This window comes from Zeus faber, assembly GCF_960531495.2.
Source record: "Zeus faber genome assembly, chromosome: 14".
NCBI lineage: Eukaryota > Metazoa > Chordata > Actinopteri > Zeiformes > Zeidae > Zeus > Zeus faber.
In genome coordinates, this window is record NC_137200.1 from 28,299,589 (window position 1) to 28,311,119 (window position 11,531).

Genomic DNA, 11,531 nt, shown 5'->3' on the forward strand with positions numbered 1-11,531 from the left:
ATCGAACCCAAACACGGAAGTTAAATGGCGCAAGAACAGGCCTTTGCGGGGCTAAAAGAGGTGCCATTCTCCGTTTTTCAACTCAGTGTACCATCAAAATGATTCCAAAGCTCTCATTTTAGGTCAAAAGGTGACACAGTGTTGCTTAAAATTTTTATATATATATATTTTTTTTTTTTTTTTTCCTGTCGCTCCAGTCCAGTGGGCGGCGGTAGCGGACCAAGCGGAAGGAGGAAGTAGGAGGCGTCCCACGCCACCGGAAGCAGCGTCCTTCACTTCCTGTTGTTGCACGTGCCGCGTGGTGGGGCCGTGAAGACTCTGAAGCTCGAAGCAGTTGGAGCCGCCGCCAAAATGGTGAAAACCAAACAGTCGAGCCGCAGGAAGAAGTTTGATTACAACAAGGACAGAAAGAAGATGAAGACTCAGCTGAGGAAGAAGCACAGGCCCCGGATAGACGAGTGAGGAACACTGCTACTGTTTATTAGCTGCCTGTTACTCTGTTATACCGTCTGTCTGTTATACTGCCTGTTATACTGTCTGTCTGTTATACTGCCTGTTATACTGTCTGTCTGTTATACTGCCTGTTTATCTGTCTGTTATACTGCCTGTTATACTGTCTGTCTGTTATACTGCCTGTTATACTGTCTGTCTGTTATACTGCCTGTTTATCTGTCTGTCTGTTATACTGCCTGTTTATCTGTCTGTCTGTTATACTGCCTGTTATACTGTCTGTCTGTTATACTGCTGTTATACTGTCTGTCTGTTATACTGCCTGTTATACTGTCTGTCTGTTATACTGCCTGTTTATCTGTCTGTTATACTGTCTGTCTGTTATACTGCCTGTTATACTGTCTGTCTGTTATACTGCCTGTTATACTGTCTGTCTGTTATACTGCCTGTTATACTGTCTGTCTGTTATACTGCCTGTTTATCTGTCTGTCTGTTATACTGTCTGTCTGTTATACTGCCTGTTATACTGTCTGTCTGTTATACTGCCTGTTATACTGTCTGTCGGTTATACTGTCCGTTTATCTGTCTGTCTGTTATACTGTCTTTTATCTGTCTGTCTGTTATACTCTCTGTCTGTTATACTGGCTGTCTGTTATACTCTCTGTCTGTTATACTGGCTGTCTGTTGTACTGTCTGTTAATCTGGCTGTCTGTTATGCAGTCTGCTTATGTCTGTCTGTTGTACTGTCTGTTAATCTGGCTGTCTGTTATGCAGTCTGCTTATGTCTGTCTGTTGTACTGTCTTTTATCTGTCTGTTATACTGTTTGTTTATCTGTCTGTCTGTCATACTGTCTGTTTATCTGTCTGTCTGTTGCACTGTCTATCTCAGCGTGGGTCTCTCCTTTTTGTGACCAGTCACTTACTGCGTTTGATGAATTGATCGTCCTCTCACCGCGTGATCGGTTGTTTCCTCCAGTTCCCACATTCGAAACGCCTGGAGCGACTACAAGTCCAGCTCCATGAACCTGCAGGACATGGGCCTGGCCTGCGACCCCAAACACATCCTGCCCATCACCACTAAGCAGGTGACCCCCTGGAGATGTTTACTTTCTTTTCCTGGTGTCACCGGCTACATTCTGCTCATCACATTTTAAGGTTTCCTGCTAAACTCGTTATTTTGTACCTCTCCTTTCAGAGCTTCTCGAAGGGCAAAGGGAAAAAAGCCACGGCTCCGGTCGTGATCAAGCCCTACGTCGTGAGGCGTAAGGCCCCTTTTTGAATGTTATTATTCTGTGACTCGCACTATTTATGTGAACACCAAAACGTCACCGCGGATCCTGAGCTGTTTGTCTGCGCTGTTGTTCGGATCAGAGATGGAAGCCGAGGCCAACCTCCCCTATGACGACGACAAGACGCTGTCCAACGATTTGATCAGCTACGTGCAGCACATGGTCCGAGAGCACGGAGAGGACTATAAGGTGAGAGTTTAGTTATATTATATGAACTTATTATATTGTATTAAATGATATTCTAGTATATTAAATTCTATTGTATTATTATATTGTATTGTATAATATTATATACTATATTTTTAAATATTTTATTATATAACATAAAATTGTATTGTTTTATTATATAATATTTTATTGTATTATCTTTGCGTCCAACATGACTTACAGTAAGTGCATTTTCCTTGTATCAAACCACTGTATGTCAGTCACCGCTAAACCTACTCCAGGAGCAAGTAGCGTTGGTTGAGTTTGTGAATGTATTAACACGTTTGAGTAAAGGAGGATAGAGAATTGTCCGGAATGACCCCAAAGTCCTTGACAGTTTAGGAGGTAAAGACGCCTGTGCTCTCAGTGGTGATGGGGAAAATGAACAAATAAAAACATCTCTTGTGTTGCCGTAGGCGATGGCTCGGGACGAGCAGAACTACTACCAGGACACGCCCAATCAGATCCGGAGGAAGGTCAACGAGTACAAGCGCTGCCACGCCGCGCACTTCGCCGCCTTCATGCGGTCCCTGCGGACCGCCAAGCAGGCTCCGCCCTCATGATGCCACGCCCCTGCTTGAGCCCCTCCCCTCCCAGGACCCCTTCCGGTTCTCCAGGGCTGCGGAGCGTCAAAGTTCCGAGGGAAGGGGGGATAATGAACTTGGGGAACTCGGGACAATCAAAATCCTCAAACCCGCGGGTCGTCTGCTCAGCCGACACAGACGTTTACACGCTGTGTTTGATTTTTTCCTTAAGACTATGAAACTTAATCCAGCCCCGTGTTGGAAATTCAGGTGTTTCCGCAGCTAAAACAGTGCAGTCAGGAAGGATGAGAATTGAATGAGAGCAGCGCTGATGAGTCATGATGAGGATGATGATATATCCTGGTAACAATATTGTATTGTTTTCATGTTCAGGTTGTTTCTGATGTGATCTGAACCCAAAAAATGTGTAAATTAATTTTGTAAAACCTGAGATCAACTTCAGAAACGTCATTTCAACATTGATTCTGACGGAGTGAAGCGGTTCTGAACATGTTTGGTCTGTTTCTTTAATTTGATGAAACAGTGGAATCTGCCCCTTTGGATTCTGGAAGGAGTTGAGATAACTCAGTTTCTGTTCCTGACTAGAAATTAATCAGAAAAAGAAATTTGGACTTACTTGCGTTTGGGACTTGAGATCATTCATTTCGATGATTTTAATAATCATTTTCGATAGGGAACTCCACTTCTCTGAATATAAATAACTTTATTTCTTTCATCTTTATCTTTCACTCTTTCCACTGAGAATACAATCGGTTTCTCGTTATCTTTCACTTTTTACTCCAATCAACTTTAAAAGCTTTATTGGTCAATAGAAGATTAACACGGTGCTCAATCTGCAGCTTCTCAAACTATGAAAATATTAAATATGAATTTATATAATGAAAACAAAAACCTCTATAAAGAACTTTTCATTCACAACTTGCAACCCAACTAGCTATTCATTTAAATTAATTGAAGGCAATGAAATACTATAAACACTATAAAAAGGAAAAATGCAGTTTGTAAATGTTTTTGAATAACAATAGGTAAATATTGAACACAATTTATGTTTTCAGAATTCTCTGAGAATTTTTCATTATTTCTCTCATTGATAGTCATAACTCCCACGTAATTATCAAGATGATTCCCGTAACAGTTTAGGTCATTTTCAGTTGATTCCTAAAATCATGTCAATGTTGTAAATTCACAGCACAAAACGTTATAAGGGAAAAAAAAAAAAAGTAAAATGCTTTAATAAATCTTTGTTTTGTATTTGACTTATTTTTGTTAACGGGGTGGCTTTACCAGCTCAACCAAGCATGGTTTGCCCCTGGGAAGTCCTTCCCTGGTGCAGTAGCATGTATTCGTCAGTACATTTCTAACAAAGCTTCCTTAATTTCCTTTTTTCTTTTGCACACACAGTGCTTTCCTTTCATTTTGAAGGATTTATAATCCTTTATGTTCCTTAAGACGTTAACCCACATTCCAGGAAAGTCTCCAGATAAGATAAGAAAGTCAAAGTCACTTCTCCGAGGAAACACTTTTAGCATCAGGCTGATTCACTGAAACTCAAACTGAAACTTGACTCATCGTGTTCAAACAAAGAACCTTTGTTTCTCCCAACTTTATTTTCAAACACATTTTAAACACTTTTTCAATTCATTTTAACTTATATTAACACATTTAAACATATATTAACACATTTAAGCACATTTTAACTCATGGGAATCAGGAAAAACACACATTACAGAACATCTCAACACATTAAAATATCACCAAAAACATTCAAACCACTGGCCCGTGGGCCACATGCAGCCCGCCAGACAATCCAATGCGGCCCACCACATGTTCATAGTAGATTGTTAAACTGGCAGTGAATTGATTTTAAAATCACAATGATTAATCCACGCAGTTTAACTGAATGTTAATAGAATAGAAAACAGAATAAAACAGAACCCAAAATAGACCTCTGAGGAGGTAAGGGGAGCTGGAGGAGGAGGTCCTGGAAGGTCTACAGGCTGTAGTGGGAGCGCCTCAGCTGGGCGCCCAGCAGGAGGCCAGAGGAGCTGGAGCAAGAGGTCAGAGGAGCAGCAAGAGGAGGTCCTAGAAGGTCTGCAGGCTGTGGGTGGAGGCTCTCAGCTGGATGGACAGCAGGAGGTCAGAGGAGCTGGAGCAGGAGGTCAGAGGAGCTGGAGGAGGAGGTCCTGGAATGTCTGCAGGCTGTGGTGGGAGCTCCTCAGTTGGGTGGCGAGCAGGAAGAGCCGCCTCTCCTCAGAGACGGAGCCCAGGGACAGAGCGTCGTGGAGCTCAGAGACGCTCAGAGCGTCAGGCTGGTCCTGGAAGAGGAGAGGAGCAGGAGCACACCACCATCCTGTTAACCACTAAAATGTCTGAAACTTGTAGAATTGTGCTTATTATTATTAGGGGTCCTGCACGAAGTGCGGGAGCCCTATTGTTTTTGTTCCAATTAATTATTATTATTATTATTATTATTATTATTATTATTATTATTATTATCCTCCATTGAAAGTGTCTGGTGCTCAGAAACCGTAAAACCCTCGGAGCCCAAACTAATAAATGTATTGTGGCTGTGGTCCACATCTGTAGGAGGAGTTAGGCCAACGTTTTTCTGAATGAGCGCAAGGTTCCGGAAGTAGTGGAGCAAAGTGCATTGTGACATCATCATCCAAATTGGTATATTGCAGGGTATGACTGAAGCCGCTTTCAGACAGGACGCAGTGTGCGCTGCATTCAGTGCAGGGACTTTTGCCCGGCGCTGCGTGGAGGTCCGTGCACAGCTTTGCTGGGTGCAGAGCAACTAATACACACCAATGGAGTTTAGGGCGCAATGCGCACCACGTCCTTTGTGGAAGCAGCCGGAGGCGCTGCGCTTTGTTTTATTCTCCTTTAACAACCAGCAGTGCATTTATAGCCACGTTTGATTGAACTGTCCTCAATTGATCACATTGTTGACATTGGTGCAATTGCTGCGACTAATAGGGGTGTCATGATTCCCCAAATCCACGATTCGATTTGACTTTCGATTTTAGGGTCACAATTTCGATTCAATTTGAACATTTCATTGTGATGTTTTTACTGGTTAATAGGATTGTGGCGTCGCTGTGGGAGTATTTCATTGTAAAAAGTGTGACGTGGAAGAAAAAGGCTCAGAAACACTGCACTAGGTGCAGCTTTTGGCAAGTGATGGTACTTGAACTTGACTAGTGACTGGTGTGACGTCTAACCCAGTTTGTGCTGAGGTGGAACCTCCACGCAGCCCAGTCTCACTCCTCGACGCCGGGTCTCACTGGGCGACACGCTCGGGAGGCACAGCTTTACATCGTCACGCCACAGTCCTGCAGGGGGCGTCAGTGAGACCGGTGCGCCCCGGGCGCCCTTTACCTGCTTGTTCCCCAGAACCACCACAGGAAGCTGCGGATCCACCTGCAGGAGGCGCTGCAGCTCCGACCTGGCCAGTGGGAGGCGCCGTCGGTCGGAGGAATCGACCACGTAGACCAGGACCTCGGTCTTCCTCACGTAGTCGGGCCAGTACCTCCGCAGCTCCTCGCCGCCGCCGACTGCAAAACACATTACAACAACAATTGTTGAGCTTATGACGTAATCGCGGTGTTGTCGTTGTCGTTGTCCAAGTCCTCGGTCACACCAGGGAGGTTTGAGATCCGTACGTCACAAAGCAGAGGTAACCTGGAGTTATCCACCTCTCCTCGGTGAGGAAGTTGGAACCAGTGCTAGAACCATATGACTGGCTAGCGTGCTTGCTAGATCACCAACAATAAACAATAAAACAGTCTTAAGTATATATTTAGATATACATATTCAGACCACCGTATTTACATGATTACATGATTACATGATTACAGAATTTGATCGATAGATTATTGTGAATTTAGTTTAGTTCCAGTAGAGAACGGCAGAACTTCACACATAATCTAAACTAATGTCGTCTCTAATCCTCTTCCCTTCCTGTCGTCCCAGCGATGCCTCCATCAGGCTAATGGAGACAGTTGCTAGGCAACTGGACGGTGATGCAATTTAGCCTGGTGCGAGTTGGGGGAAAGTAAACCCGCTATTTACACGCTGCTGTGCTGCAGGACCAATGTTATGACCATATCCGGGGTGAAACAGGAGTTCAGGATCATTTGGAGCAGGGGTTCTCAAAGTGGGGTTGGGGGCCCCCCGGGCGGTCCCTCCAAATGGTTCCAGGGGGTCCCCATCAGCAAAATGATGAATAGTTAAAACCTTGACCACTATTTTATTTCCAGATAACAGTGAAACTACGATCGAAAATGTTGTTCATTCTCTAATGCAGTGGCTCTCAACATTAGGTCCCGGGCCCCCCAGGGGGTTGTTCCAGAGGTTCAAGGGGGTACCTAGCAACAAAATTATGAAGTTATTTCATTTCATTATAATAGTTATTTAATTACCAAGATTTTAGCAACGTTGCAGAATGTCAAATAGCGACTGTTTGGATCCCGTTATCTCCCTAACTAGAGTAGACGCTCAATCAAATCTAACATATTGATCCCAGATTTGGATCTAGACTAAACCAAATCAAACGGATCAAACTCCTGGATGTGGGAAAAGGTGGAGAATTACTGCTCCAACAGAGTGAAATGTGGAGGGAAAAGTCGACTTCACGTTGTTTGACTGTGAAACTTTTCTGTTCTGACTGAGGAAATATATTCACAGTATTTTCCACAGTCATTTATTTTCTTCTAAATGTATTATTATTTTACATGGCAGAGCAGTATACTGCAACGTTAAGTTTCTCTACCACACAAAATTTCACAGTTATTAATTGTTTTTTTATTTCTATTCTAATTCTGTTTTTATTGCCAGGCCCTGATGTCCCTGATGAGATCAAATAATGGATTTATATTTATATAATTCATATATGATTGATCTGAAATGGGAGAAAACGGTAGAGCATCCATAATTACCGTCTAATTATTGTTTGTGCTCTGTTTTGTTTTTTAATTGTGGTGTCAGCAGGCTCCACACAACAGAGGGTTTTTGTGCCATTGCATTCATGACAGAAGTAATCTGCAGGTTGAGTACAAATTCCCAACCTGCATTGCCAAACTTAATTATCACAGTGTGTGCGTGCGTGCTTGTACTTGTGCTTGTGATGTTTCGCACGTGCACGACAGTGTTCCCACATTGATGCTGGAGAACGGGATCAGAAAAGTATCACAATGCCCCTGAGCAACAGAAAGGCTCGGCAGCCGCAGCCTCGGACTTCGATCCTGGCCAGCCCCCCTCCATTGACAGAGCATTAGTCAGGGGGGTCTGGGGGTCCTCGCCCAGGAGACCTTTATCCTGCTTTCTGGTGAATTTCTATGCAAGCACATAACTAAATAACAACCCACCAATTTTAATTTAAAAAAACAAATCTAGCTTTCCTCAAATAAAGTAATCCTCTCACCTGAGCCCTTGAGTAAAAACAAATGTATTATAGTGTACATGTTACATACAAGCCCAGTGGCTATACACACCGTGTAAGTACACACCACATTTGTGATTTTATTTTTAATACATTGATATATTTGAATGGATCATTGATGCTATGAATTCTGGTCCCACCCACACCATCCATCAGATGCGGTCTCCACTGGTGCTGGTGGAGCTGCTACTAGCAGCCCAAACCAATCATTTGTCAATGTGATACTTATTGCAGCATTTTGCTGCATCTGCTTGAAAATGTCTCTTTTCCTTCAGCTTCTCAGCACCACCTTCATGTTTTGTTTTTTTTACATTTTTATTTTTATTTTTACCTTGTTTGTTATCCATTTTTTAATTTAGGCGACACATCCAAATCGAATTTACATTGTTTTTTTGGGGTCTGTATTTTAATATTGTAACGCTGTGTGTGTGTATTGTTCACAATAATAATGTATTTTATAAACCTATAAATAAATAAACAAAGGTAAGTGTTTTAACTGACTTCAATTGTAGAGGATACATAATTAAATGGATTGTGTGTAGTGGGCCACACAAAAAACACAAAAAGAATGAAAATATTTCAAAACACATACACAATAAATACATGTTCCTTGTTATGTAATTTCTTATGGTTATTGTGAATAGTAATTTACCAAATAGTTTGCATACATTGATATCTCTGGGTGTCTAGAAACTTTGGCAGTGATGTTTTTGGGTTTTTATTTTGTAGAACTTACTGGTGCGTGTCAGTTGTGCTCAGAAGCGTATATATTTATGACGCGCATGTTGCAGCCATGACAAAAAATACAGTTGTTTTTACTAAATTAGTCCACAATAATGGACCGATCTGGATCGAATTTGGACAACAGCATGTTGGCACTGCCAATACACATTTTATTCATCTTGTCTGTGAGTGCGGTGGATCCATGAGATCCATAGAGTACTGATGTCATTTTTCATTAGCAATAGCAAAGGGCTCCGACTTACGATTTTACTTCCTCTAGATAGTCAAGTTTCATCGTCTTCTTGGCAGCCCGGGCCAGAGCCACGGAGGACTCCGTCGGGGCCGATCCCAGGACCTCACTAGGCCATAGTAATAGCCGGTAGTTACGATGGGCGGTGTTTACAAAGGGTAGGGACTTAATCAACATGAGCTTATGACCCGTGCTTACTGGGAATTCATTGTTCATGGGAAACAGTTGCAATCCCCAATCCCATTTGGGGCTGGACCCCTTATAATAATAATAATAATAATAATAATAATAATAATAATAATAATAATAATAATAATAATAATAAACTTCAGTTGTCAGGAGTCTTACTCTCCAGGAAGTCGAGCTGGCAGTTGGCCAAGTCCAAGCTCATGAAGTTAAAGCCCCTGGTTGGACGGCAGTGATCCGGTTTGGCTCCGCCTCCGGGGGTCAGGCCCCGCAGCATGCTGCTCTTCCCCGCCCCGCACAGACCCAGAACCAGCACCTGGCTCTTGGTCCGGACCTCCTGCTCCTGCTCCTGCAGGGGGCACAACCCAAAGAAATTACACCCTCCAATGGACTCACTGATCCAAATCGACTGATTGATTGTTTTGTTATGTTCTTTTGGCCTTTCCTAAATTGTGGCCTTGTTGCGGAAGGGCTTGCGAGCTGTGTTGTCAGGAGCTTCCTGCTCCCGGTAGGGTCTCCCAGGGCTAACAGATCGGGGGTGAGAATCCAGACAAACATGATCCCAACACTCGTATGATATGGTGAACATGAAGACCAAGTTTACTCTGCCTGGAACAAGGTTACCGGGACCCACTCCTGGAGCCAGGCCTGGGAGTGGTGTTCGCAGGCGAGTGCCTGGTGGCCACGGCAGCCCCTGTAACCCAGACGGGCCCAGCCTGAAAAGACTACAATGCTCACTACAAGACTACAAGGCTCACCACCAACAAGGTTTAGGGTAGGGGTGGGGTGCAATGCCCACCGGGCAAGGGGAACCGGCGGGGCGGTTCCAAATGTTCTGGACTTGGGCAACGAAAACTGGCTTTTGGTATATGGATTGTCACCTCTCTTGGGAGGAAAAAGAGCCTAAATTAGTGCATGAGGTCGAGCGATACCAATTAGATATGGTTGGGCTCTCCTCTACGTACATTGTTGGCTCTGGACCCTAACTCCTTGATAGGGTGTGGACTCAACTCTGGAGTTGTCAAGGCTGAGAGGCGCCGGGCGAGTGTGGGGATACTCACTAGTCTCCGGCTGGCGGCCGCACAGTTGGAGTTTGTCCCAGTGGATGAGATGGTTGCCTCAATGTACCTTAGAGTTGCAGAGAGGAAAACTCTGACTGTTTGTGTATATGTACCTAACAACAGTTCAGAGTATTCAGCCTTATTGGAGAATGTGGGAGGGGTTCTGCAGAAGGCCCCACTCACTGAATCCATAGTCCTACTGGGAGACTTCAACACTCATGTTGGCAACAAAGAGGGAACCTGGAGGGGCTTAATTGGGAGGAATGGCCTCCTTGATCTGAATCTGAGTGGTGGGTTGTCATTGGACCTCTGTGCTAGTCATTGATTGTCCATTACAAACACCATGTTTAAACATAAACATGCTCTTAAGTGCACTTGGCACCAGAGCACCTTGGGCCAAAGGTCAATAATCCTCTTTGTGGTCATTTCAGCAGATCTGCGGCAATTTTTTCTGGACACTTAGGTGAAGAGAGGGGCTGAGCTGTCAACTAATCACCATCTGGTGGTGTGTTGGGTCAGATGGAGGGGGAAGCTGCCAGACCGACATGGTAAGCCTGTGTAGTGAGGGTTTGCTGGGAAGGACTGGTGGAGGAACCTGTCCCAAATAACTTCAACTCTCTCCTAGGGAAGAGCTTCTCCAAAATTCTGGAGGAGGTTGGGGACATGGAGTCAGAATGGTTCCGGTTCAAAACCTCTATTGCGGAGGCAGTTGTAAGGAGCTGTGGTAAAAAGCTCTGCCTCTTATTAGGTGGTGCCTCTTATGGCGGCAACCCAAGAACTGGCTGGTGGACACCAGCAGTTAAGGGCCCGTCAAGCAGAAGAAGGAAGCCTTTCGGGCTTGGTCAGCTTGAGGGACTCCAGACACGAGAAAAAAAAGGCCACAGCGACAGCAGGATTTTGACTTCTTCTGCTGAGCAAAATCCAGGGTGTGGGAGGAGTTTGTTGTGTGAGAGGGAGTCAGGACACTGCACATAATATGTGCAGTGTCCTGACTAGATATACAAATATTATTTGTATATGCAAAAAGCTTATCCCATATACATAACTCTATTCCCTTCACTTCTATTTTGTATCCCCTCTTTGTATTTTGTTTTTGAGTCTTATTTTATTTTAATTTTATTTTATTTACATTATTCTATTCACTAACTGCACTAAATCAGTCCGTCAATCAATCGATCAGTCAATCAGTCCAGACCACCCTGGTTCAGCAGACCCCGGACACAAGCCCCAACTCACCTCCCGGACCAGGTGCTGGTACCGGGGCTGCGGGCTCCAGACCCTCCTCTGGTACCAGAAGCTCAGGGTGATGAAAAGCGCGGAGCCCAGCGCAGCCACAGCGGCGCGCACAGCCACCGAGATGTTGCGGAGGAGGTGCAT

The 11,531-nt window shown here is 44.2% G+C and overlaps 2 protein-coding genes across 2 annotated transcripts; one reads left to right on the forward strand and one right to left on the reverse strand.

Annotated features, from left to right (window-relative positions):
• Positions 1–296: 296 nt before the first annotated feature.
• Positions 297–3,692, forward strand: nop16 (NOP16 nucleolar protein homolog (yeast)). Its single transcript, XM_080014227.1, has 5 exons — positions 297–458; positions 1,427–1,535; positions 1,646–1,712; positions 1,822–1,928; positions 2,363–3,692. The coding sequence occupies exons 1-5, from the start codon at positions 352–354 to the stop codon at positions 2,507–2,509; spliced, it is 537 nt and encodes a 178-aa protein (XP_079870353.1). The 5' UTR covers positions 297–351; the 3' UTR covers positions 2,510–3,692.
• A 958-nt stretch (positions 3,693–4,650) lies between these two features.
• arl10 (ADP-ribosylation factor-like 10) lies at positions 4,651–11,531 on the reverse strand (the record flags this gene model as incomplete). Its single annotated transcript, XM_080013592.1, has 4 exons — positions 4,651–4,806; positions 5,873–6,048; positions 9,256–9,436; positions 11,391–11,531. The coding sequence occupies 4 exons, from the start codon at positions 11,529–11,531 to the stop codon at positions 4,651–4,653; spliced, it is 654 nt and encodes a 217-aa protein (XP_079869718.1).